The sequence below is a fragment of the Monopterus albus genome, unplaced genomic scaffold (genome assembly GCF_001952655.1).
Source record: "Monopterus albus unplaced genomic scaffold, M_albus_1.0 scaffold173.1, whole genome shotgun sequence".
Classification (NCBI taxonomy): domain Eukaryota; kingdom Metazoa; phylum Chordata; class Actinopteri; order Synbranchiformes; family Synbranchidae; genus Monopterus; species Monopterus albus.
Genome location: NW_018128053.1, coordinates 219,685 through 245,062, shown reverse-complemented (window position 1 = coordinate 245,062; position 25,378 = coordinate 219,685). Strand labels below are relative to the sequence as shown.

General features: G+C 41.1%; 2 protein-coding genes across 15 annotated transcripts in view; one reads left to right on the top strand and one right to left on the bottom strand.

Moving 5' to 3' along the window:
• LOC109969412 (RAS guanyl-releasing protein 2) overlaps positions 1 to 15,102 on the bottom strand; it is a 31,800-nt gene extending 16,698 nt beyond the window's left edge. Inside the window, exons 1-9 of one of the 8 annotated variants that reach the window (XM_020616272.1) lie at positions 14,495 to 15,099; positions 13,447 to 13,476; positions 5,697 to 5,746; positions 5,483 to 5,619; positions 5,092 to 5,194; positions 4,876 to 4,932; positions 4,506 to 4,637; positions 3,938 to 4,088; positions 2,935 to 3,108 (exon numbers count right to left, since the gene is read on the bottom strand). In XM_020616272.1, the coding sequence (XP_020471928.1) occupies positions 2,935 to 3,108; positions 3,938 to 4,088; positions 4,506 to 4,637; positions 4,876 to 4,932; positions 5,092 to 5,194; positions 5,483 to 5,552 (687 nt within the window). In that variant the 5' untranslated portion in view covers positions 5,553 to 5,619; positions 5,697 to 5,746; positions 13,447 to 13,476; positions 14,495 to 15,099. The other 7 variants (XM_020616277.1, XM_020616274.1, XM_020616275.1 and 4 more) reach the window with 7 other exon arrangements.
• Positions 15,103 to 15,986: 884 nt separating this feature from the next.
• alpk1 (alpha-kinase 1) lies at positions 15,987 to 25,313 on the top strand. Of its 7 annotated transcripts, none has more exons than XM_020616264.1 (15): positions 15,987 to 16,062; positions 16,621 to 16,845; positions 17,328 to 17,365; positions 17,398 to 17,514; positions 17,608 to 17,806; positions 17,986 to 18,045; positions 18,150 to 18,236; positions 20,043 to 20,119; positions 20,215 to 20,310; positions 20,396 to 20,500; positions 20,645 to 22,271; positions 22,431 to 22,578; positions 22,658 to 22,820; positions 23,326 to 23,512; positions 23,652 to 25,313. In XM_020616264.1, exons 2-15 carry the CDS (start codon positions 16,737 to 16,739, stop codon positions 23,861 to 23,863), a joined length of 3,225 nt encoding a protein of 1,074 aa, XP_020471920.1. In that variant the 5' UTR covers positions 15,987 to 16,062; positions 16,621 to 16,736; the 3' UTR covers positions 23,864 to 25,313. The 7 variants fall into 7 exon arrangements, with proteins under 7 accessions (XP_020471920.1, XP_020471918.1, XP_020471919.1 ...); XM_020616262.1 differs by having other exon boundaries at positions 20,393 to 20,500; XM_020616263.1 differs by lacking the exons at positions 17,328 to 17,365; positions 17,398 to 17,514; positions 17,608 to 17,806; positions 17,986 to 18,045; positions 18,150 to 18,236 and adding exons at positions 19,083 to 19,237; positions 19,331 to 19,529; positions 19,709 to 19,768; positions 19,873 to 19,959 and having other exon boundaries at positions 20,393 to 20,500.
• Positions 25,314 to 25,378: the final 65 nt, after the last annotated feature.

The window sequence follows — 25,378 nt, the reverse complement described above, 5'->3', positions numbered from 1 at the left end:
CTGAGTGTTCTAACCTGTCTGTGTCAAAGTTAGGCTAACACTTTGTGAATGGCACTCTGCAGGGCTTCACGTTGCCCTTCAGCTTGCTTGGCATCTCACTGAAAATCAATGGGGTCACAGCTGTGTGGGAGGACTGCCAAAGGGGATCATTTGATTCAGCTCAAACACCCTTTGGAATCAATTGGCAAAGCACTGTTGAAGGTAGCACAGCATTTGCAGAGTATGCTTCAGCTGCACTGCACATGCATGTAACTCAGCAAGGACTGGGAAAGGCTGTATTGCCAACATGCCAGTTCTTTCCACCAGGGTAGAATAAATGCTGTGTGCAGTGCATGACAGGGCTAGGAGATGGAGTTCATCCTCTTGTCAAATATCACACAGTCAACTGATGATGCTGTGTGTTCATCAAAGCCAGAAGGCACAGACACATACAGAGCGAACATACTGTGAAATGAATTGAAACTGAGACACTTTTGTATTTTAAAATAGTCCTTGTAGTCAAGAAAAAAAACTAATGAATACAAGTTGTGTTATGCTCTCTCAATGGGAAGGCGAAACAACCAGTGCACCCTGAGGGAAGCTTTGGGAAATGTCAAGTACTGTATGTCAAGGCTACCTTCTGTGCTTCCTTTGAATACATTTGAAATCAGCATGAAGATTTTTTTTCCCCCTGCATGTGCTCACACTGGGCTGTATTCTTGAATAGCAAAGTTTGAGGCATTTCAAAGTGGCAAGGAATTAAAAGAAGGAATTTGCAAGTGGAATGGTTCTCCCCCACCCCCATTCTGGCGGAATGACATGGTCCAAAAAAGACTTCAGAGTGCAAACCACTGATTAAAATTATGTAGATTCATTCATCTTTCAAGCAACTGCTCGTAAAATGAACTGAAGGCATCTTAGATTTAGTGGGAGAGAAAGTATTAATACAATAGACAGTTTATAATGCTTATTGTGTCATGCTAACAAAAACATTTAACCTTTTATGACTGAATGAAGAAAGAAAGATGCAAAAGTTGGTCTATGCTGCTGACAGTTTTGTTCAGGAGGGAGGAAGCAAATGAGACTATTCTTAGGCCTTCTGCTGATCAGTGATAGTTGTTCATCCCACGCATCAAGGCAGGTCAGAAGGAGTGTACAGTATGTCTTTACCTCTATCAGTCATAGCTTCACAAAATATTGAAAAAAAAAAAAAGTCCAAGTGTTCAGTATCAAGAGTATGAAACAGCTCTGCTGTACTCTCCTGACGAGTCATGCTGAGGTGCTGGGGCACTGGTGTATTCTGACAGAGGGAGGTGACAAAACCTGCTGAGACCCTCCTAAATAAGTTACAACCGACTGAAGCTTGCAGATGAAGAGAAGGATAAATTGAAAATGTGAACCAACTAGGACATGTCATAATGATGAGAAAAAACCCAGAGTAGGCTTGCAATTACAGTAGCAATGAGGATGCATTCACTAGGCACTGCAGGAGGATCAAACGTCTTCTATACTTTGTTCACTAGGCACTGCAGGAGGATCAAACATCTTCTACACTTTGGTTGACTGAAGCTCCCTTACTGTGTTGAGTGAATGAACTGTCACTTACAGGGAAAACCCAGCCCATCTGGCAGACCAATGCAAGGAATAAGATGAAATGATATCAATTGCTCTGAATCCCAGGACACCAGTTACAGGGAGGTTTTTGGTCAAGGACCTATGTAAGGTAGTAAGCAGGCAGCTTTGTTCGGGGATTGCCAGGGACAGACCACATTAAATTAAGATTAGGATTAGCAGCTGTGGAAAGCAACTAAGTGCATTTAATTAAGTACACTTTTGAGGTATCTGTACTTTACTTGAGTGTGGTCATTTTGTGCTACTTCAACATTGTAGAGGCAAATACTGTGCTTTTTTTTTTCACAACATTTAACTTAAGTTACTTTTCAGGACAAAAAAAATACAGTATAATCATAAGACTATGTCTGGTGGAAAGTTCACTTGTTTCCCAGCAGTAAATCTAATTCTAATCTCATTAGCTAGTTAAAACCTGCACCCCCACCAGCTGCAACATTACGATGAACACAGTAAATGCACCAAATATTTTACAAATACATTAATGTTCCATTCTGTATAATGAGTACTTTATGTTTTGATGCCAATACTTTTACTTAACACTTTTGCACTATTTCTAACCTTACTAGCAAGGGAGGAGGACTCCGGTTAAATTATTGACAAGGCTTCTGTGTGATGACATTTTTTAAACTCAAATCATCTTCATTTTTAAAAATATGTGGTTTTCTAGAATAAATGGACCATCTTGCCTAATATGCACCACAGTTTTCTTCCCACCTTTTATTACTGCCTGTAGCAGAGATGTCACATTAAACTGCGTCATGACACCTGGTGAAGCTCCCCAGTGATTACTCAGTTGTAAGATGAATCATTGAATTCTTTCAGCAGGTTGTGTACAGTATATATATTGAAGTAATGAGACACTGTTTTAGATTATAATCCGTACAGCAAAAAGCTAATTCATTTTTAAGGAATTACTATGTTTATTGACCAATTGTGCTGATCAAATTTAGGTGATTTTCATTTTTTGGGGAAAAAAAAAGCCTCATTACCTAATTTTAAAAAGGTTGTTTTATTAAGAGAGCTCATAGTGAGCACCTTAGCATGCTAGTACCTCCAAAGCCTTTTTAAAACAAACTGACATTTACTAAAAATGTGTACCACCTTTTGGGAAAATAATGCATCTGTGCGCTTGCAAGTCATCAACACTACCTTTTTCCCTTCTCCCCACTTTTAATCTTTAATTCAGCTTTTGCAAGTTTCTCCCTGGCGCTCTTCTCCTATCTGTCTGGTTCCTCATGCACCCTGAACCTCTAACAACTCTTTAATTCTGCTCCATCTTAAAACCTTCACAGTAAACAGTCTCAGTGGGTCCAGCAGACAAACCTGTGCCACTCTGATGAAGTGGGCGATGACAGCAGCTCTCTGTGGGGCTGTGGGCTTGCTGAGCACCATCAGCTGAATCCACTGGGAAACACTGCTGAAGAGCGTAATGAACAGCTCCCAGATGGGGTGATCCACTGTGCAGCCATGCATCACAAAGCTGTGGTAGTCCTGAAACTGAAAGGCAAAGTGGAGTGGTGACTTGATTTTTCTTTGCCCCCTTTCATAAATCCTGATTATATCCTCAAAAATGTTGCTGTTCATTTTCAACATGCCAGTCGTATTAATAGAAAAGGTGATGTCTGTTTGCAGAAATGTCACAGTTAAACAAGCACTATCATAAACAAATAATAGTATTAAAGGGGCACTCTACTAGTTTTGGCTGTAGCTTCATATTTATTATACAGCCATGAGTGGTATAAAGATTATTACCTAACACTTGAAATAAAAGCCAAATTTAAAAGAGCATATTTTTTCCAAAATACTGAACCATTCTTTTACTGCGGTAATGTGGATAAAGCAGACAACTAGCTGATTAAGCCTAACTTTAATATGAGAAATCCTGAGGGGGGATTCTGTTTTTACGTTGTCTAAATGCAGAAATCTGCCATTACTGCACATCTGGACCAGTAGGCTAGATTCATGTTTCTATTTATTATGGCTTCTTTTGTTTTTTTATGGAGTAAGAATATCTTTTAGAAAAGAAAGAAATCACAACCACTGTTCCCCATCTTGCAACAAAAACCAGTTGAATAAATTACCTAAAAGAATTTACAAATTAAATAAGCTATAAAACCCCGGCATCATCTTTGCCTCCTAAAAATAACACCCAAAGGACAAAATGTTTCCACACTACAAATATAATTACTGCCACTAAAGGTCCATTTTAACCTCTATTGCTTAGCAACTACTGTTTCATGTGCCTTCAGCATGTAAACTGTGAATTACTTCATCACACTTGATACACTGCTTCAGCAGCTTCATCACAGGCTGCCATCAAACTGACCAGGATCTTGCAGAAGGATTTGTACTCCAGGTAGGTCAGGTGTTCTGCCAATTCACAAGAGTCGAGGTGGTCAAACAGCAGGGACATCTTCCTCTTTTTGGACACTGATGGGACACGCTGAGTCACCTGCCGCTTCCATTTATATGATGGCCTACAGAGCCCATTAAAAACAGACAAATCTTTTATGGAAAGTTTTGTCCTCTTTGATCCTTTGGACCAAAACCATAACCGATTACGAGTATAAGCTTCACAGCCACTCAGGTTATTTGGATTTGTACTCGTGTTGAATGGAATATTCTTTAAATGCAGAATTATGCAATGGCATTCCTTCATTTGAAAATGATCGACTGCTGTAAGTCTCCATATGGAGCACTAAAGGGAAGTTGAAGTCACACAGAAATAGCCTATTTGGCATAAGAAGAAGTCAGTGACCTCACATAGCACAACTCAGCAGAATCTGAGAACTGGCAATAAAAGAGCAGAATGACAACTTGTAAACACCCACAGACAGAAACATTCATTCAGAGTGTCAACAACCAACACAGCGTTCTGCAGCTGATTCACTCACACACTGTCAAGGTCAATGAGCTGGCTCTGACGCTCGTTGCCCTTGTTGGTCAAAAGGTCTTTATAGTCTTTGATCTGGTCTGCCAGCTCTGGGTTCAGAGTGAACTCGGCTGGAAACTCAGAGATCCAGTACCTAGAGGGTAGAACAAAGGGTTTCAGAAAGAGAGATGATGAAAACAGAGGAAGATAGACTTGTTTATATCTACACAATAATGTGACTGTTGCATTGCTTTAAAATCATTCTATAGCATGCTGTTGGAGTGATTTTTTTTCTACATATATGAAGTTTCTCTAGCACATGTTGCAGTCAATATTAACAGGAGGATTTAATATATATACATAAAAGTCAGACAAACAGTAACTTTTATTACTTGATGAGGTGGCATATTCTTGTTCGGTGCTCAGCAGTGCAGCTCTCCTCTTGGGATCTGATCCGCAAGTTAAGCCCTGTAAATTTTCTACAAACTTTTAACCATTTCTCCCCTTTTCTCTCACTCAAATTTAACAAACAAGTTTTTTAAAACATTCTTTGCTGAGGTCTTTTCCAAATCCTAAAGCTCTACAATAGGTTCTGGCATAAAGGATACTTGAGCACTAGCTTCTTAGCCAGGTCGGTTGAAGGGATGTACCAAGGGTGCATCATGAGGAACATCCGGACCAAGGGAGTATCCTTCAAAGTCCCCTTGTCATCTGAAACAGGATAAAAGTGTGTCACTCACTATAATGTACAGTGGAAGCATCACCTGGTGTCAATTAACATGGAAACATTTTGATAGCCAGCATCTGTCTAATCACCAACACACACAACACCATGTACAGTATTTCTACACAAGTCACTTCTTAAAGTCCAAAATAATTAACATAAAATACATTAATATAATCTAAAATGCAATATACAGATTCATTTAATTTGTTCTTTACTAACTTACTTTAAAATAACAGTAAAGGATCAAAGAAATAATGACTCAAGTGGCCAACCGAAGGTTTGGATGCACGCCTCCACCAGCTCGTCCACTGTGGCCGACTGCTCCGATGATGTGGACTCCATTGTTCCTTTCCTCTCTGGCTCCCCCCGCCCCGTTTCCCAGTGTCTGGGTTGACTCTCGTGGCTGTTGCTGAACACAAATAAAGTCAAATCAAAGTATAATTATGAACCAAAGAGAAAGAAAATGAGATTCATAATGTCTATTACCTTGTGCCTGGAATAGTTGTGCAGTCACTTATATCGCATGCTGCCCCTCGCTGTGAATGAGAGAGAACTAGTCAGTGGCTGTTTACATTTAGGGTTGGTACTGTATGATGGTGTATTCTGTTGATGTTAATTGGGATATCTGTCTGTCAATTTCACCCCCTGCTGGTGTGATGTTTATTCGATCCAATAAACTCAAGACTGTTTAAACCTTGCACTGGAACTCGTTGTGCTTGCAGAAGCACAACTTAATTGGTGCAGCTTTCAGGGGAAGTTTAAATGGCTTATTATGGTCTCAAATACTGAGGGTTTGTATTCATATCATTCTCAGTGAAATGTACGTCTGGAGATTGTTTGAAACATTTAGAAGCTGGTGCCAATATGATAACGGAGTAGTGAGTGCAAAAACAGCACAGTGTACTTTTAGTTTACAAATTAAGATTTTACATCTAAAATGTATTAGTACTTTATAAAATATGCTGTCTTTGCTTTAAATTACCTAATAATATACACCGATCAGCCACAACATTATGACCACCTAATACTGTGTACACAGCAGTTGACTGGCACTTGTGTCACTACAGCTCACTGTGAAATCATTTGCCTCCATAGTTAGACTGTCAGGAAGAGCACAAAGCTGTCTACCATTTAGTGATAAAAAAATATGTCAGACTGCAAACTGTGGTTGTGAGGACAAGTTAGAGACTTTTTCTTTGATAAATTCAGCAGCCTCCCCACTCTTGGTGTGATATCACCACTATAGCTGCTGAATGTTTCTCTTCACGGAGACCAGTATGCAATATTTCTCATTGTCACATCTTTTTCAACCAGCTACCAGTTTAACTTACATTTACACATTCATCCCCGCCTTTATGGTGTGAACTTTGGAGCACTGAGGCATGCAGAGTTAACATGTAGCACTGAAACAAACTAAGTTTCAAATTGAGATCATTTTGATGACAGAATTTGACAGAAAGTGAACAGTGTAGCCTGCTTTATTCTCATTGTGGTCAAAGCCACAAGCACAATGAGCAGGAAACCACATTTTATCTGTTCTTGACATCCACCAGTGCTAAACAGTGTAATGCAAGGAGGTATTTACAGCATATCATTAAATATTTGGACATGGAGCACAATGTGATATTTTGTTCTATTAGATTATTTTGATAGCATTAACATCAGAAAAAAAAATTGTACAGTATACTGGTATTTTTCTTGGCGATCGAGTAAGACCTAACATTGTAACCATGGCAACCACAGCTAAATGTCCATATAGTACACATATTTCTAAATACAATGCGTGTGCACACAAGACATGTCTATACATTTGGTTTATAAGATTTTTTTCCCTAATCCTAAATGTGTGTATGCCTGAAGAGGTAAAGTGCACTAACCCTACTGTCTACATAGGTTTCAGCTCAACGTGGTGGTAACATAGCAGAATAAAGAAGTCACTGGATATTTTGGTTCATTGCTAATAAGAGTGGTGGCAATGCTGAGGCTGTGCTTGAGTAGCAAATTAAGGCCACAAACAACACACAGCACTGCTGCATTTATTGATGGCTCTCCAGTGTTGTGGGTCCACGGTAGTGGGAGAAGGGTGTGACGAGTATGTGTATGTATCTATTGTGCCTGACACAATGAAGCCCTCCACTGTGCTGTCTCTGCTGCAAAGCGGTAGGCGGACACACTCAATTACAGGCTTCACAAGCTGTCTCAGCCACACACACATGCACACATTTCTCAGGAGATGGAGGGGAAAGAAAACATGGAGAAACAGAGGAAAGTATAACCCTAAAACTTCAATCATCATATGTCGTAAATGTCATACAGTGAGAGTGAGCGCAAGCCATGATGATGGTGACAAGAGAAGAGTGACATAATAAACTCAGATTTTTGCCTTCATCATCAGATCGCGATGAGATAAAGGGTAAAGAAATGGCAGACTGCTGGACGCTATCAAAATGATATACTGTTGCTATAAATAGACATGAAAGCTCCTGAGAGGGGTGCTAAGGTCACCACAGGAAGTAAAGTCAGTGCTATAGAGCAGTTCTGTAAGTATAAAACCTCAACAAAAAAAAAACAAAAAAAAAAAAACCAAGACCTCTGACTAGCTCAGCATTTCTAATGCAATGTCTTGGTATGCATTCTCTCAGAACAGATAGCACTGCTCACATCTCACATAATATAATAGGCTGGAAAATGGCCTTGGGGTCATGATTAATGATGAGAGTTATCTAGATCTAAGCTGAAATGGTTTTCTCTGTCACAAAATGAGCATCAGTTTCAGTTCATCACTTCTATTGTTCAGTTCAGAACAGTCTGTCTTCAAGATCCAAATGAGAATATAGAACCCACTTTACCCTTTACTCTGCAGATGCAAGGACCTACTGTATGTGTTCTTCAGAGGGTACAACACTGAGGGAGAAAAGGCAGGGGTGTTATTGTTCTACCACCTGAGGCTGATACTGCTTTTCACTGAATCCAGTCGGGCACTGCAGCACAGGCTGCGCTCGCTCGTTTTCATGATAATACCATCTTCAACAAAAAAAAAACACACCATCCATCCGAATACACCATCCATCATCCCGCCGACAGGAGCTCTTTGTCGCAGCCCCCAGAACAATTCCCTGTGCTTTCAAAAGAATGCAGTCACTGATTTATTCTTAACAATCTCCTTCCATCTTTTAAGTATTTTCACCACAGTCTGATTTCTGATAGGTAGCACACACCATGAGAGGTTTGGTGTCATCTTTGGTTGCCTGGTGACGACATGCCAGAGCCATCGATGAGGCAGATTAGGGGTTGAGATCAGGCACAGTGGTGATAAAGGGAAGTTGATGGGTGTCTGGTCACTCCTAGCTTTGCAGAATCTGCAGTGTGCTGCGGGTTAAGTGAGCCATGAAAATGTCACGGATCCACAGCCAGACAGCCCTTCTCTTTTCCACTAATATAACCACAACACAACCACTCTGTAATGTACCGCTAAATACTGCTAAACAGGTTGAGAACCACTGAAAGTCAGTATGCTCCTTGTGTGACTTGAATTAGACTTGTTTATGTATAAATATACACATATTTGCTTCCTGTCACAGAAGAAGTTTATTTTTCTGTCTGTCCGCTCCATGCTGTAGCTCCATTTAACCATGGATTTCACATCATTTTACTGTTGAAACAACTGTGCTAAGAGTGAGTTTTCTATCCTTTCATCATCTGCCACAGCTAGCAACTCTGAAAACTTTAGATTTCCAAAACCAAAATCCATCCTGGTGGAATAAATTGTAAAATGTAGAGTCTGACAGAGGCATTCAATTTAGTCTAAAATGACCATGATGTTAAAGCAACCCCAAGTGTAAGTCAGTAATCCTGAGATTTCTCCATTGTTTCTGTCCTTGTGAGGCCATGTGGGGAGGATTAAAAAAACAGTAAAAACACAAACACCGCTGCTTCACACACACCACCGTTATCTGTTGCCCAACACTCCCTAGTTTGTTTCAGGAAGTTGTAGCAAGGGTGCTGAATGATGGGACAGATATAGTTCTCTAGGGGGGCCTACAGAGAGGCTGCTGGCAGGCTCTATTTACAGAATGCAGGGTACTGAGAGCAGGAAGGGAAACATTTCCTTTTCCCTGGACATGCAGAATGCCACATTGGTGGGGGGGCACCGGCTGCAAACTGAGATTAGCAGCTACAGTGGCTCCTTAGGGAGGGATGAGTGGAGGCAGGGGGAGGAGAGGAGGAATGGGAAAATGGGAGATAAAGAGAGAGACTGCAGGCAGAAAGCGAGTGTACTCGACCTCGCTTCAGCTTAGTCAAACATGGAAGAAGATTCTTGGCTGAAAAGAGAGGGAGATCACATAAGCAGGACTAGTGATGATGGAAAACACAACAAGAAAAAAGGCAACTAGGATCTGTCTCAAAACAAATGGAACCAGTCCTACTAATACTGTAGGAGACAGGCAGCACTTTTTCATAATCTTGAAGTAAGCAAGCAGTAAATGCAAGTGGGGTGAGAAAAACATGTAGGAATCACAACGACATGCTGAGACATAGCAGCTGCCAGAATGTAATGTTTTCTTACAAACTCCAAAATGAAAAAAGTCACACATCCTGTTCCTTATCTGGCAACTCTCACATCTAAACTTTCTGACTTCAAATGGAAAATGTATGAAACAGAAACACAACCATGTATCTTTGTCGCACACTGTTTAGACTGCTTTGTTTTGAGGCTTCCTGCTTAAACTTCTGTCCTTCTCTCAGATGTGAAAGTTTGCTTCATAACAAATACCGGAAGGGAGTGTTGGTATGTGTGTGTGAAATGTGCCGCGTGTGGGTGTGTGTCCACAGTTTTTTTTTTGGTAATAAACTGTTCTTGTATGTAGTGTCATTGAGTTTTCAATGAATACTCATTTCGAGGAGGTTTTTCACACATTTTACTTTCTAAATATTCGAGTCTTTCATCACCTTCTTGGTTATTTTCCTTTCACACACTTCTTGCTCTGTGATCAGTGAATGATGAAGCCACATAGCATATTGTGTAAAACAGCAAATGTGCTCATCTTTTGCAGTAGTGCATATGGGTGGGTCTCTTATAACATCCAGTCAGTTTCTGCCAACTGTCTATTAGTTTATGAACATGCCTCGGTCAGGGTTCATTTTCTGCTGTTCTGCAATGCTGAAGTCAGGAATCTTGCTTCCTGTTGTTAAGAGTGTTTCATCTAGGGTGGGCAAATTCAATGTATTAATCTGAAATATGAGTCTTTGCCCCAAAAAAAGTATTATCAGACATGAGACATCCATCCATCCATCCATCCATTTTCTATACTGCTTAGTCCCAAACGGGGTCACGGGGACATGAGACATTTTATTTTAAATTTATATTTAACTTGTTTGTAGCTAGATGTAACAGCAGTAAACTTTCTTGAGGTAAAAAATAAGGGGAAACCACTGGCTAACTTTGTCCAAAGGTGACAAAATCATTCAGTGAGCACCTCCGATGCTTCCAGTTAACGTGTTATATTTTGTGTGGTTAGTCAGTATAAAAACAAAGTGGTAAAAACACCAATTCTTGGCTTGAGACTAGTATCTTCCTTGACTTTTTAAATTATATTTTAAAAAGGAATTGCATGTCTGGTGCCTGTTTCCAGTTTTTATGCTAAGCTAAGCCAACCGGCTGCTGCTGCTTTACATTTGCCATATAGACATACGACTTATATCCATATTTTCATTTCTGGATAATTAGAATGATACAGTTGAAATTACAGCTGGTTATCAAATTTTGACAAAACAAATCAAAAGAAAACATAATGAAAATTAAAGATCAAAATTACATTTTGTGTTTAGTGCTAATTAAGAATTTCCCTAAGTAAACGTAAGCCATTTCAGGTGCCTGGAGACACCACAAGACTCTCATTGACAAACCCTCTATGTAGCCTCTGGTTAGGCCTACACACCAAGAGATGCTGAGTCCTTTTCACAAATTCTGGTTTATGGTCTGTGGTTTGTAGATCAGGACATGTACTCTAGGCCAACAACTGGAGCATAATGTGTTCTTTGTAGCGTTTATGTGCTTCATTTCCTCCTGCCTGTCAGAGTTGTGCTCACTGAGCTATACGGTGGATCAGCACCACAATCATTTTGAACTACATGCATGTCATGCATGAATGCTGGGAGTTTCAATTTCACCCAACCAGTTTCTTTATTACCCCGCATGATTTTTAACTGTTGGCTTGTTCCTGTTGATGTATGTGTATGTACAAAGCCCACAATTTCCTGTCATCATAATACAGCATTCATTGCGCACTTTCACATAAAAGGTGTGAGAGAGTACAGACTGCATGCAGAATGAATATGAAAGCTAAGGTAAAAAAGAGAAAAGAATGCATTTCTCTGATTGCAGGTGCAGGATACCACAGTTGCACTCAGTTATTTTTCAATTCTTTTTTTGGACATGAGCCACACCTAACATCTGTAGTGCAGTGATGCCAATCAACTGAAACCTTAAATAATCACGAGCACAGAGTCACCATCACTGCTAAATTACTACCTTTAGCAGTCAGCTAAGAAACAGCACCAGTGAGTTTTGATCCACCCTTCCACGAAGCTCATCGACTATGGTGTTTTGTCCTGATTGATTTAGTTCCAGCCACAGCTTGATTTATAGCTCTTTAAACCCAAGACTTTTCCTCCCCAGCAACTGAACCCTCCTGTCTCTCTGCTTCTGCATCTCATTTCTGCTTTTAAGGGTGAGGAGGGCAGAGTGCATTGGCAGATTGATATTTTAGAAGGTCTGCCCTTTCATGAGAGTTGAAGAGGCGACAGTAGAACACAGGGGAACAGGATCAGCTAGTGGGAGTCAAATCAAATCTGATTCAAGTTCTGCCAGTGCTTTGTCACTTTAAATTCTCTTTCCTGGTGTTTAAATCTGTTAAAAATACAGGGGTTCAGGGGGAAACCTGCAAATTCAGGTGGCTTAGGTGCAGTTATTTGAACTGAATTGCTGTCACTTGCCCATGAGCCAAACAAGTTAAGTACTCTGTAATATAAATGAATGACTCCAACAATGGTCTGTGTGAATGTGACCCAGCAGGTGTGAAAGGATGATATAGGTAATTAAAAGTGTAGTACCGAGTCCATGGAGGACCAGACGAGATTAGCTAATAAAAAGTGAGATAGGGAAAGCAGAGGACAGAAGCAAAGAGTGCACTGAACCATAGATTCCAGTGATTGTTAATATCCAGCACGTGTCTGAGCTGCTGCTCCTGCCTGCTCTGTGTAATTTTTTTTTTGTTTGCCTCTTGTGTAAATCAGTCTTTGTTTACCTCTCCCTAGCTCTGTCCTTCTGTTCTGCCTTGTAGTTTATTCCTACCTCTCACCCTCCTCCTCCTGGTTGCTGATGTTCCTTTAGCATTAAGCAGCAGCCTTTCACAACAGATCCAATTATGGCTGGTTTTCCTGATAAGCACAACACTGCTGCAGGTTGAGGTGGAGGAAGTGATGTTAAAAATCAAGGGTGGCCACTCTAGAGGCCTGAAGTAATTGCACTGCAGCAGCAGAGGAGATACAGGAGGACCACAGATGCAGAGGCTGTTTCCCCTTCTACTTGATTCCACCATTCTGTAGGTGCTTTGCGTCCTTTGCTTTCTTTTTAAAGTGCTGTATTTTTCAAGTCAAGCACCACTTCACTTACTGGGTTTGTGAGATCACAAAGGCCATGGGCTGCTTTGAGGTACCTGATGATCAAACAAGCCAGCCTCTGGTAAAAATGGACTTTGGATACTATTCGCCTGCCTGACAAACTCAAAGCCTTTAATTGTTTTGTTATATGTTCTTTGGTGACAGATTTGTCTGAGTGAGCACTGTACATATGAGGGCGGATGTTGATGGCTACCTTATTTGCATTCCCATGATGAATTGCTGATTGGGACTAAGTGCGCACAAAGCAAGCTTGTCCAGCAGTCAAAACAGGAACAGTTAATCACCAACATGCAGCTTTGACCAAATCAACCACACTGAACACACAAATGTGACTTTTCCACCTCCTGCTCAGCTACAGCTGCTAAGACTTTCAAATGTGCAGACAGGCAGCCAGTCACAGCTTACAAGTCAAATCCCACTGCTCTGAAACCAAAGCATGGCTGGATGAGGCAGGGTCAGTGAAGAAGCTGCAGCGCAAGTAATCAGCGGCCCTGACACTCAAAGATGCCTTCTCCTAATCCACGCAGCTTTGAGGTCTGTGGGAGAAATTCACCTTGAATCACCACAGTCAGACAGCTGCAGCCTGCATAAGGGAACACATGATGAGGGGGGTGATTGAATGAAAATAGAATGAGCAAGGTAAGTATGGTTTCTCACTTGGTTAATTCAGCTACCAATGCAGAATCACAATAGACTAGTAGACAGTGCCTGGAAAGTCAGTGTGAGCGTGACATGATGAATACTCCAGCAAGGTGTTATCCATGACAGGTCAGGGTTGAAACCATGGGTTCAAAATAAGCTTCTGCATCTTCTATCCTCCAAGATGGGTCAAGCCATAATTTTGCACACCAACAGACCTTTGTTAACCATCATTCTCACACTAGTAAACACAGGATAGAGATCCTGCCGCTCCCTCAATCTAATTTTCAGAGCAGGCGTTCCCCTGCTCCATGATGCTCTTCCTTCCTGAAAATGACTGCACAGGCCTGTTCATTCCATCTGTGATGGATTCAGATCTCCATGAGGCAGGTATTTACAGAATGTCATCAGAGCTGCTGCAGCTTTAAGCACATAGATATGATGTCATGGTAATTATACATAGAGTATATGACCCATTAATAAAGCTAATTCTTGTATTCAATCCTCCACACAGTCACCAAGTCACTTGGTTGTTTATGAGTTGAGTAAATAAACTGATAGTGAGCTGGCCAGTGAACTGTAAATGGCACCATCATTAACAGTGCAGAACTAGGAAACATATCTGGCAGCCGTGGGATGCGACCCGCGTTATCTACAAGGTTGAACTGTGATGACTTTTTCCAGCATAAAGTAGAACGACCATCCGTGACTTTCTAATGAGTCAGCGTGACATTCTCATCGCTGTTTTTAATGGTGCAAGCGGACAAGTCCATGCGTGATCTCATGTGGTGTTGCAATACAATAGTACACGGATCAAGTGACCAAATGGTGAAATTTTTACACAGAACATAAAACAGACACATGACGTTTCACTGTGGCACGTTTCATCAAAAAGAGAGAGGCCCATCATGTAAAAATGTGCAAAATAACTCAAAACATGGGAGTTATGACATATTTCTTACCTTTAGAGTTTGAAGGGTCCCATGTTCTAGCTGGAGAGGCTTCAGTGACAGCAGCTGTGGAGTGAGCTCTGAGATGAAAAGCGTAGCATCACCAGCACCACTGAACTCACAGCGCCTTTGGCTAGAAAGTGGAAACGTCTTGCGGCAAGAGGCAGCAGTGATCGAAACAACTCATTAGGAGTTACGCACGGATTGTTTTATAGAGTTAATTCCGGCTCTCCTCTGAGTTGGCTATGCGGGTATTTTTACGGTACATTAACTCCACAACGCGCACAAGTCCTCTCCTGGTGCACTCGAAAGCAAGTTATGGATGTGGTGTGTGTTGGAGTAGAGCAGCGGAGCTCAGTCTTCTGGTCGCAGCTGGTGCGCGTGCCTGCCTTCTGATCCAGCTGTGCAGCTCACAATCACACTGCAGAGCCACAGTCCCGCCTATTGGTAGTAACACAGCAACACCACAGCATGTCCACATGCTCACTGTGTACGAGCGGCGTCCAAACATAACAGTTAGGTGGCTGCTCTGCGACACCAGTGCGTCTTGTCAGTCAAAATCACACTTATAGTTTTGTGCTGCCTTCAAATGCTCCTCATAAAGTTAAAAAAATGCAAACATAATGTGTTCATCATCATTGTTATTATATAGCGTTATTATTATGATTATTAAAAAGGCAGACAGCTGGTACAGTGCCACACTGGGGAATTCATTATTCAATATTTATGAATGACATTTATGACAAGAAGAGAGTCTATAAACGTGCAGTAGCCTATTACTAATTACTTATATGTCAACATATGTCAAATGCTCCAAAATAAATAGCTCGATTTTATAAACTATCATACATCGCCGACTCGGTAGGCTGCACTGACCTGTTGCAATATGATAGGGTGCCTTCCCCTTCGTGTCGTCACATGTTGCATTTAAGTCATGCGGGAGTAAGAGCGAAAAGTCCAAACCTGGCTTCATAAGCGGGAGAAACTAGTTTTGTTTGCTTGTATGTTTGATATTTTATTGAACTTTGGCAGCCTTGCTAATAAATGGAAGGTATAGAGGCATATGAATCATATGATCAGTAAAGAAATATTTACTTTTTGAAAGTTAAAGTGAAGAACATAACAATATTTACCCTCAAATCATATGGAAACCCATAAATGTAAATCATCAAAATATAGGCCTACATTTATCACCTGAAAATGTTGCTTCCAAGTGCTTCCTCTGTTTACTAAAAAAGGTTGTGATAGTTAACCAAAAACCCTTACATTTGTTTGATTTAAAGTGTGACAAGTGGCACAGAGCTGGGACCCTGCATTGGCCTCACTTCATCACTTCTCTGCTTTCACACTAAATTAGATTTGTAAATTGGACAGATTTTGATAGGTGATGCTGATCGGGCAAATGTGCCAGTCAAAGCTGAAAATTCGGACTAAAAATGAATGAACCTCAGAGTCAGATTTAGCCGTGTTTAGTCGTGCCATTCAGTGGCTCAACTTGTGATTGCGGGAAACTCCGACAGCATTTGAAGGCAGCATCTTATAGTCCCGTCTTACCAGGAAGACGAGCAGAAACATACGAGGTAGTAGCTTTTTAAAATGATATTTCATATGTCAGACATTCTTGTGAGGTTGTTCTTTAACTAGAAGATTTATTTTAAACGTGGCGACATACAGCATTTTAATTACAGTAGTCTACTGTGCCTGACATAACATTTGTGAATATGTAATGTAATAATACCGCCTTTACACAATACATAGTATTACGTGTTTTCTGTCAATTTCGTCAGTTTCAAGTTGTAAGGTCACTGAAATAACAATAGGCTACTTTGTACTTTCTACTTGTAACACATGAAGTCTGATAATCTACTGCAGCATATCCAAACAAACTGTAGACCACTATAAATTAAATTCTTAATGGTATAGACATGTTGTACATTTCTTAAGGGTTCTTAATGTATTTTCTTTAGGCTACTTAAGACACTGTTTCATGAGACAGAGGTGACCACACAGAAATCGAACACGTAGGCCTATATGGATTTTTACTGGAAAAACACAGAACTGTGTTTTAATTTTGTAATGTTAGTGCTTTGAGATTTAGTTGCTTCACCACTCAGTTTATTTTGCCCATTCCTTTTTAGCGACACTCGGTCAGTCCATGGGATTCCCCTTCTTGAATTACTATAATACAGGAGCACGTGAAGAAAAGGGGGAATCATTTCATCCCAGACAACAACTGTAACATCTGTGCAGTGGAATGGATAGCCAGGAGGTGGGGGATTTACTGGAGGAGTGCTTGAGAGCAGCAGCTCCACAGTCCAACCTGCCCACAGAGCCAGAGAGGCTGAACTACTGCAGCTGCAGAGGTCAGACACAGGATGGTGGTGTTGGGTCAAGTTTCATATGGGCATGGGGAAAAGTCTGATTTGGGGTGAGGAGCAGAGATTTGGTGGTGCAATTATGTTTGCCTCAGCGCCACATTAGGGACAAAGGTATTGTTTACAAATGGTCAGTGACTCCAACATGTATTGCTAAACATTTTGTTTAGCAAATACCTCTCACTAGTGTAGCTTTGCTTTGAATATGACACGAGATATCATCTGCTGATAATCCTAAAATAACAATTAAGCATTTTAACAACACAAATGGCCTAAAACAGTCTAAAATGATGTCACAAATAGCTGATACACAGATAGCTGTCTATGGCTTTAGGTTAAATTGTTCCCTCTGAAGTTGTTTAACACGTTTTTCAGTTATTTCCTCATTGTCTTTGTACTTGACATTTTAAGGTATTTTATGTCCATTCATTTCTGTACTGCGAAACTTTTGCTGAAATTACTTCCTTTAGACTCGCTGTGTGCAGAACTGGCCTCTCTCCTGCAGGAGGCAATACAGAATTGGCCTCTCTCCTGCAGGAGGCAATGGAGATGAAGTGGCCCTTTGTGCCAGAGAAGTGGCAGTATAAGCAGGCAGTCAATGCTGATGACAAGAACAACCTCAGTGAGCTCATCAGCAAGCACCTATCTCAGCTACTGGTAATAATCACACAGCTAAGTGATAGATGTCATTTCCCTGTGGTATTACTGAAAACAAATTACATACTCTTTGCACATTTGCCTTGTTTCCAGGCTTTGTTAAAGGCTTCCATCATGGCTCAGGAGGCATGCGTGGCACTGGCAGTGGTCTTTTTAGTGGACCGCTTCCTCTACTGGACTGACGAGTCCAGTCGGCTGCTAAAGATCACCAAGCTGCTCCACAGGCGCCACCGTGACGCTCCTGTTGCTCCTCAGCTGGTCATACGACAGGCCAGGGTCTATCTCAACTCTGGTACAGTGCGATGGAGGGGTGGGGTCAAGCAGATAGGTTTTTTTAAATCAACTTTGTTCTTGGAAATCACAGGGATTGACAGTAATATGGGAAATACTGGAAATCATCATGAATACACATTTTTATCACAGAGGTGTTTGGTTTGCACTGGATAAAGCTGATCATCATCATCCTTACAGGCAAACTGCAGAAGGCAGAATACATCCTGAGCAGTCTCATTAACAATAATGGGGCAACAGGTAGGTTCCCTGCTACTGTATGTAATTTTAGCCGTCTTTAATGATGAACTATACTGTATACTACAAGCTAAAATAAAGAGCAAACGTTCATTTTTATTATACAGGTTGTTGGGTGTACCATTCCGAAAGTGATAAGGCTCTGGTACAAGCTGTTAGTGTTCAAGTGCGTGGAATGATTTTGCAAAAGCTGGGTAAGCTCATTTTTACTAAGTGAAAGAATATTGATAGCAATTTTGGCACTTTTTTTTTACCAGAACCAGAACAGAAGCCTGGAAACCAAAAATATGAGATGCTTAGCAGGACTTCTCTTCTTACTGTCAGGCTGCCTGGCCTCGAAGCCTCAACCATGCTGTAAGTAAAATGCTAGAGACAAGACAGGTGTGTGCAGGAAATAATTTTTGCTTTAATTGTTTTTATTGCTGACTTAACACAGTCATCTGGCTTATTTTGTGGTTTAATTTCACATATCTTATTACACAGCAAGTCCTCCTCTTATGAGCGGAGCCTTCACTGTGGTGAGTGATTATTGGTTCAAAGTGTGCTGCACGAGTGCAATGAAAGAAGACCTGAGCCTAACAAGTAAACTCACTCACATTCTTCCTCCAGACCACACAGAATGAAAAGCTGCTTACCACGGCGCAGTACCTGTATGATGCTTTGGGAGAACGGATCCGCATCTTTGAGCAGGGCACTTATGAGAATAAGACCTTCATCCGTGACGTTCTTTTGCTCTACAGAGAGGTGACCAAAGCAATGACAGGAACATCCAAATTACTTTAATGCACTGTCACCTCTGATATCAGATGAAGAGTGTAATTTTATTGCAGTAGAAAAACAGAGAGCAGCATCAACTATTCCAGTAGGAATGTAGTCCAAGTTTAAATCTAATTTCTACTATTTGGAAGCTTAAGGGTATGTGAAGTTGTTTAACACGTTTTTCAGTTATTTCCTCATTGTCTTTGTACTTGACATTTTAAGGTATTTTATGTCCATTCATTTCTGTACTGCGAAACTTTTGCTGAAATTACTTCCTTTAGACTCGCTGTGTGCAGAACTGGCCTCTCTCCTGCAGGAGGCAATAGAGATGAAGTGGCCCTTTGTGCCAGAGAAGTGGCAGTATAAGCAGGCAGTCAATGCTGATGACAAGAACAACCTCAGTGAGCTCATCAGCAAGCACCTATCTCAGCTACTGGTAATAATCACACAGCTAAGTGATAGATGTCATTTCCCTGTGGTATTACTGAAAACAAATTACATACTCTTTGCACATTTGCCTTGTTTCCAGGCTTTGTTAAAGGCTTCCATCATGGCTCAGGAGGCATGCGTGGCACTGGCAGTGGTCTTTTTAGTGGACCGCTTCCTCTACTGGACTGACGAGTCCAGTCGGCTGCTAAAGATCACCAAGCTGCTCCACAGGCGCCACCGTGACGCTCCTGTTGCTCCTCAGCTGGTCATACGACAGGCCAGGGTCTATCTCAACTCTGGTACAGTGCGATGGAGGGGTGGGGTCAAGCAGATAGGTTTTTTTAAATCAACTTTGTTCTTGGAAATCACAGGGATTGACAGTAATATGGGAAATACTGGAAATCATCATGAATACACATTTTTATCACAGAGGTGTTTGGTTTGCACTGGATAAAGCTGATCATCATCATCCTTACAGGCAAACTGCAGAAGGCAGAATACATCCTGAGCAGTCTCATTAACAATAATGGGGCAACAGGTAGGTTCCCTGCTACTGTATGTAATTTTAGCCGTCTTTAATGATGAACTATACTGTATACTACAAGCTAAAATAAAGAGCAAACGTTCATTTTTATTATACAGGTTGTTGGGTGTACCATTCCGAAAGTGATAAGGCTCTGGTACAAGCTGTTAGTGTTCAAGTGCGTGGAATGATTTTGCAAAAGCTGGGTAAGCTCATTTTTATTAAGTGAAAGAATATTGATAGCTATTTTGGCACTTTTTTTTTTTACAGCTGTTCTGCTCTGTTTCAGGTCTGTGTCTCGAAGCTGCAGAGTTAATCTGGGCTTCCCTAGTTGGCTACTACTCACTTCCGCAACCCGATAAAAAGGTAAGTTAGACACAGCCAGAGTATTGTAGTCACCGGTGTGATCAAGTGTACAAACTGTTTTAAACCTTTGCTCTGCATGTCTGTTTATTTTAAAGGGCATTGGAACTTCACTTGGCATACTAGCTAACATACTGGTGTCAATGAATGATGAGGACTTTCATGCTTTTAGAACAAATCCAGATATTGAATTGGTAAGGCCAACTGATATAATGTTGCTTTATATATTTTTGGTTTTGTATAAATTCTTGTCAATGTCTGTCTGGGTTTTTGAAGAAGTCTCTACTTGGGGACGGGAGTCATCGTCTTCTCTCAGCAGCTCAGGCTGCAAAGATGGCAGTGGTGTACAGCCAGTACACTTCACTCTATGTGATGACCAATGTGGTGAGTTATTCTATTGATTGGTCTCTGGAATGACTCACTGTTGACTTTACTTGACAAATGAAGTCACAACAGAAACAAGACGTTAGCTAATGAGAGAGCAGATCCAAAAGAAATATCTACTGACAGATTCTGCTTTTTCCCTAGGCAACTCAAGGGACCTGCTTGTTATCGTACAGTTTCTCAGTGGAGTGCCCTGACTCTCAGAGACAGTCTTTTCTCCTGCAGGCTAGAGAGGCATTTGAAATTGGCCTGCTCACTAAAGCAGAGCATGAGCTGGTTACCAGTAAGCAGGAGCTTCACACACTCCTCAAGGCTGCCTATTCCCTCACTGTCACTCACAGATGGCTCGGCACTCCTCCAGAAGTTGTGGCACAGGCGACACAAGCTTGCCAAAAAGCTTTAGCTATTTTCTATGATTACTGCCATGCAGATACTCAAGACAGAGATAACCTCTGTGCTGAGATCATGCATCTTGTTGCCCAAGTCAAGCTTCTGTTGCGAGTTGAGCCTTTCCTTAATTTAGACAAAGGGTCTTTTATTCCTGACACTTACAGAAACATCAAACACACATCAGTAAATTTTACTCTGGAAAGTTTCTCTAAGGTGATGCAGAGATTCCAGAAGTATCATGCATCACTGTGCGAGACCCCCAGCTCAAACTGTAAAGGGACTAAAGATGAGCTAGATGGAAGAGGGCTGTGTATAACTGCGCTGGGGACAACCATTGGTACACTTAACACAGAATGCAGCACTGAGGCCCGCAAAGTGCCAAAAGACACACCCAAAGGGGGGGAGACACAACAGAGAGGTTCAAATTCATCTCTTCTGCATTCACCTCAAAAGCCTGACATGTGTACCACTCTAGGAAGCACAGATGAGCTTGGCTCCTCATGGCAGAGCCTCTCCTTGAGTAGTTCAGGCTCTCCTCAGCCCGGCAGCAGTGGCTACACCAGAGGTAGTGCCACTGAACATGAAGCAAGTGTGGGGAATCAAAGCTGCCTGACCACTGAGGTTGATGAAAGCATGCTGCAGTCCACTCACAGAAACAAGAAGCAAAACTCACATGGTCTCAGTTCACAGAAACCATCAGTAGCTGAAGGAGTGCCACACTCTTTATCCCAGCTAAATCTCAAAACATCCTCCAGCTCTTTCAGTGATAGTTTCAGTTCCCAGTCATCATGGGAAAAAGTCTCAGCTGACCTGAGCTTCCCCGCTAACAGAAAACCTCAGCCAAATAGCCTATCAAAAGCAGGAAGTGACGAGTGCAGTAAGTCACCAGATTCAGATGGAAGCTTCTTTCTTCTAGAAACACTTGATTCGGAAACCAGTGATTCACCTCAAGATCCCAAGTACAAAAGCCACACATCTGGAAGGCAATATGGAGCTTCATCCAAACCGCCACCTAATGGTGCCCCAGATATGAATACTGAGATTGACTCTGTATTTGTAAAACCTGCTATCAAGAACTCTTTTGCAACCCCAGAGCCAAACCTTCCCCAGTGTACCTCCACTGAGAGTTCATTTGAAATGCTGGAGGAGAATCACCAACACAGTGAAGCCCCTTCTACAGAGAATGCGAATGTCCCTCAGAGGAAGAACCCCTTGTGCTACAGCTGCCTAAAGCATAACACTGCTGTTCCTAAGAGACAGTATTCCTTGTCACATCAGGATTACCAAGCCTTACTGGCTGGAGTTTGCCATGAATGTCTGCTGAAGAGGCTGCACAGTAACAAAACACAATTCAAGCTGAAGGAACACAGAACTGCCTACAGTAAGTCTGAATGCCCCTTCTTGTTGAAAACTGTCTACATCATCAGTGCATGATTTTAGGCACATTAGCAGCATAGATCTAAGGGAAGGTGTGGTGGGCTGGGGATTCTTATATACAACTGTTCTGTCTACTAATCACTGCCCACTGTCACCACCATAGGTGCTCTTCATTTAAAGTTCTCCAAAGCATCAGAACTGTGGACAGCCAAGGAGACCTGTGTTTACATTGGAGAGCCCATGGGGATGGAAGGCAAGCAGAGAACAGCAATATGGGTACAGTTTCTACACCAGGAGGAGAGATTAAGCAGGTATGCAGCTGTACATTGTAGGCAGAACCTGAACATGATGACTTTTAGATTCACTGTGTCTGTGTATTTATGTCTTTAGTTATGTGGGGAAGGATTACTTGAAGCCAAAGCAGATCCAGTTCCACCTGAAAGATGTGGAGAGGCAGATGACAGCCCAGTACTATGTGAACGAATTCAACAAGAGCCTCTATGACAAAGAAGTCATGGCTCAGATCTTCTTCATTCCTTCAGAAGCACTGCTGGTGAGGCCAAATATTAGAGGTGGACTTAACAAAAAGCCAACCATAAAACTGATAAATAAATGTTTACTCCAATTAAGAGGGAGCAGAGATAGCAGATGTTGCATTGCAATAAACATGACTACTTTAGCAGTATCCCTTACAAATGTACAAAACTAAAGAGACAGCAGACTGTAGGACTGCCTGCAGCAGCCTCGAAGCAGTCTTGGTTTAAATTTAATTGCAAAACCCTCTAGTTCTCAGTTTATCTTCTTGTAACATATTAGAACCAATATTCTGTTGGTTATCAAGGGGAAGTGAGAAATTACAACACAAATAATAGTTTAGTGCTGAGTATCTTCTCATCTGCTCTTCCCAGAATGAGTCAAGCAAAGGAATATTTATTTTGTGCTGATACTTTGCACACTATAATGGAAGAAATACACTAAATTGTAATTTTATTGCAATATTAATGCATTGCCTAAAAGTCAAAGTAGACATCAACTGTATCTTAATTTCTTGTGAATAGATTTTGAGTGGAAATGAGATTGTGGGCTGTGTAACAGTGGAGCCCTACATGCTCGGAGACTTTGTCAAACTGACCAACAACACTGGAAAGAAGGACAAGAGTTTCCAGGCTACAGAATATGGCCTCGCCTTTGGACACTTCACCTACCTCTTCTCTGACTGTCAAGAAGTTGTTGTAGACCTACAAGGTGCGTGTGTGTGTGTGGTCACCAATCCATAAAATCACCTGTGTGTGTGATATATTTTACTGTCTGTGCACTCTTGTCATGTAAATGGTAGATGGTACTATCATGGTATCATCTTATAATATGATTTTTTTCCCCACAGGATGGGTTACAGCCAATGGCAAAGGGCTGACCTACCTCACTGACCCCCAGATCCACTCCACCAAGACCCCCAGAGGACCCTCCAACTTTGCAGACAGAGGCCTCAGGTACTTCCTGGAAGAGCAGCATGGAGCAGAGTGCAATGGCATTTGCCAGCTGCTCAAACTACCTCCAGTGGTCAGACAGCCACACGTTCTTCCTCAGAAACCATAAGGAGCTTCAGACACTAAGTTATTTTTAGCTCATAAATATGAATAACATGCCTTTGATGCAGGTTTCTCAAACTTACAGGTTATCATAATGTAGCTTAAATGACCCAAGTTACAATAAGTGTACTGTATTTTTCATAGTATACATTTATCTACAGCTCTTATAAATTATGTATTTTCAGCCACCTACAGTAACCCTGGTTACCTTAGACAGACTACATCAGGGGTTTACTGATTCCTCTTAGCTGAACATAGCAGTATATTTTTTGTTTGTTGTAGCAGTCATGGAAGGGAGGGGTTTACGTTTTAAATGAGAAACATAGGAGTTTTGTTTTCTGAAATACTGATTATTAACGTGAGTGCAATGTTGAGAAATGCCTGTTAGCAAACCTAAAAAACTGTATAAACACAATGGAGTTAAATCTTAACATACTTCTGCTTTGTTCTTGCAAACAAAGCCTTTTGTTATGTAGCACTGTCACTACCAGATTTCTGTCTAACTGGACTGACGGTGCAGGAATCACCTGACACCGTGACTAATACTGCTGTTCCGTCATAAAACCTTCCTATCAGTTGCATTGTATAGTTTTGTTCTGCATTTGCCCCTGTTAACACTCTTGTGTTAGCTTTTCTGATATGTAGAAAAGGGCTTTCCTTATTTAATCATTAACTTAGTAACCACCTGATGTTTTTTTAACAGGGGGTTTAAAAAAGTGCCTTGTCCGCATCAGTAATGAATTGTAAAATGTCAATAGATTGCAAATAAATAAGATGTAGATTTCTTTATTTAGATATAATGGGGTAGTGACTGAAAGTGACTACAGCAATGTAGAGACACTAAGTTTTATAAATCAAAGGACTTACAATATTTAGTTAAGTTGCAGTAGTTCAGCCAGTCAGATGACTGTGGGTGAGGTATGGGCCTTTAGGTGAGATAACCTTGCGAATGTTAAAGTTTCTTTATCACTGATAAATGTTTGTTTAAAATGTCCATTTATGTAACTTCAGACTATGCTGATATTAAAGTACTAAAAGTAACCTCAGCATTTACTGTGTAAGTCAATTGAAGCATTGGAAACTTAAAAGTCACCTTTACAGTTCTGCACTTTACACTTTTGAATCATAGGAATAAAAAGTCAAGTTAATGTGAATGTACAATGTAATGTTGTTGGTGAAGTTAAGTTTGTATACATCCTGAACAGCAAAACCAATGAGGGAAGAAGAATTGTGTGTCAAAGTACACCAGTTTAATGATTGCAGTTACACCCCTTCATATCATATGACAGTGATGTCACACATGACCCTGCTCCCCAGTCAACCAAATTCAACTTCAGTGTTTATCACCCTCCTGGCAGCATCCTTTACCCTTGGCTCACTGTGCACAGGCCTGGCACTCACTCTGATTACACACACTACGAAAAGTGAGCTTTTCTAAACATGTTTACCTGAAAGGTTGTGGGGGGGGTTTGCATTTGGTGCACAGTAAAATGTAATGGTGTAACCAAATGCACAAAAAGCT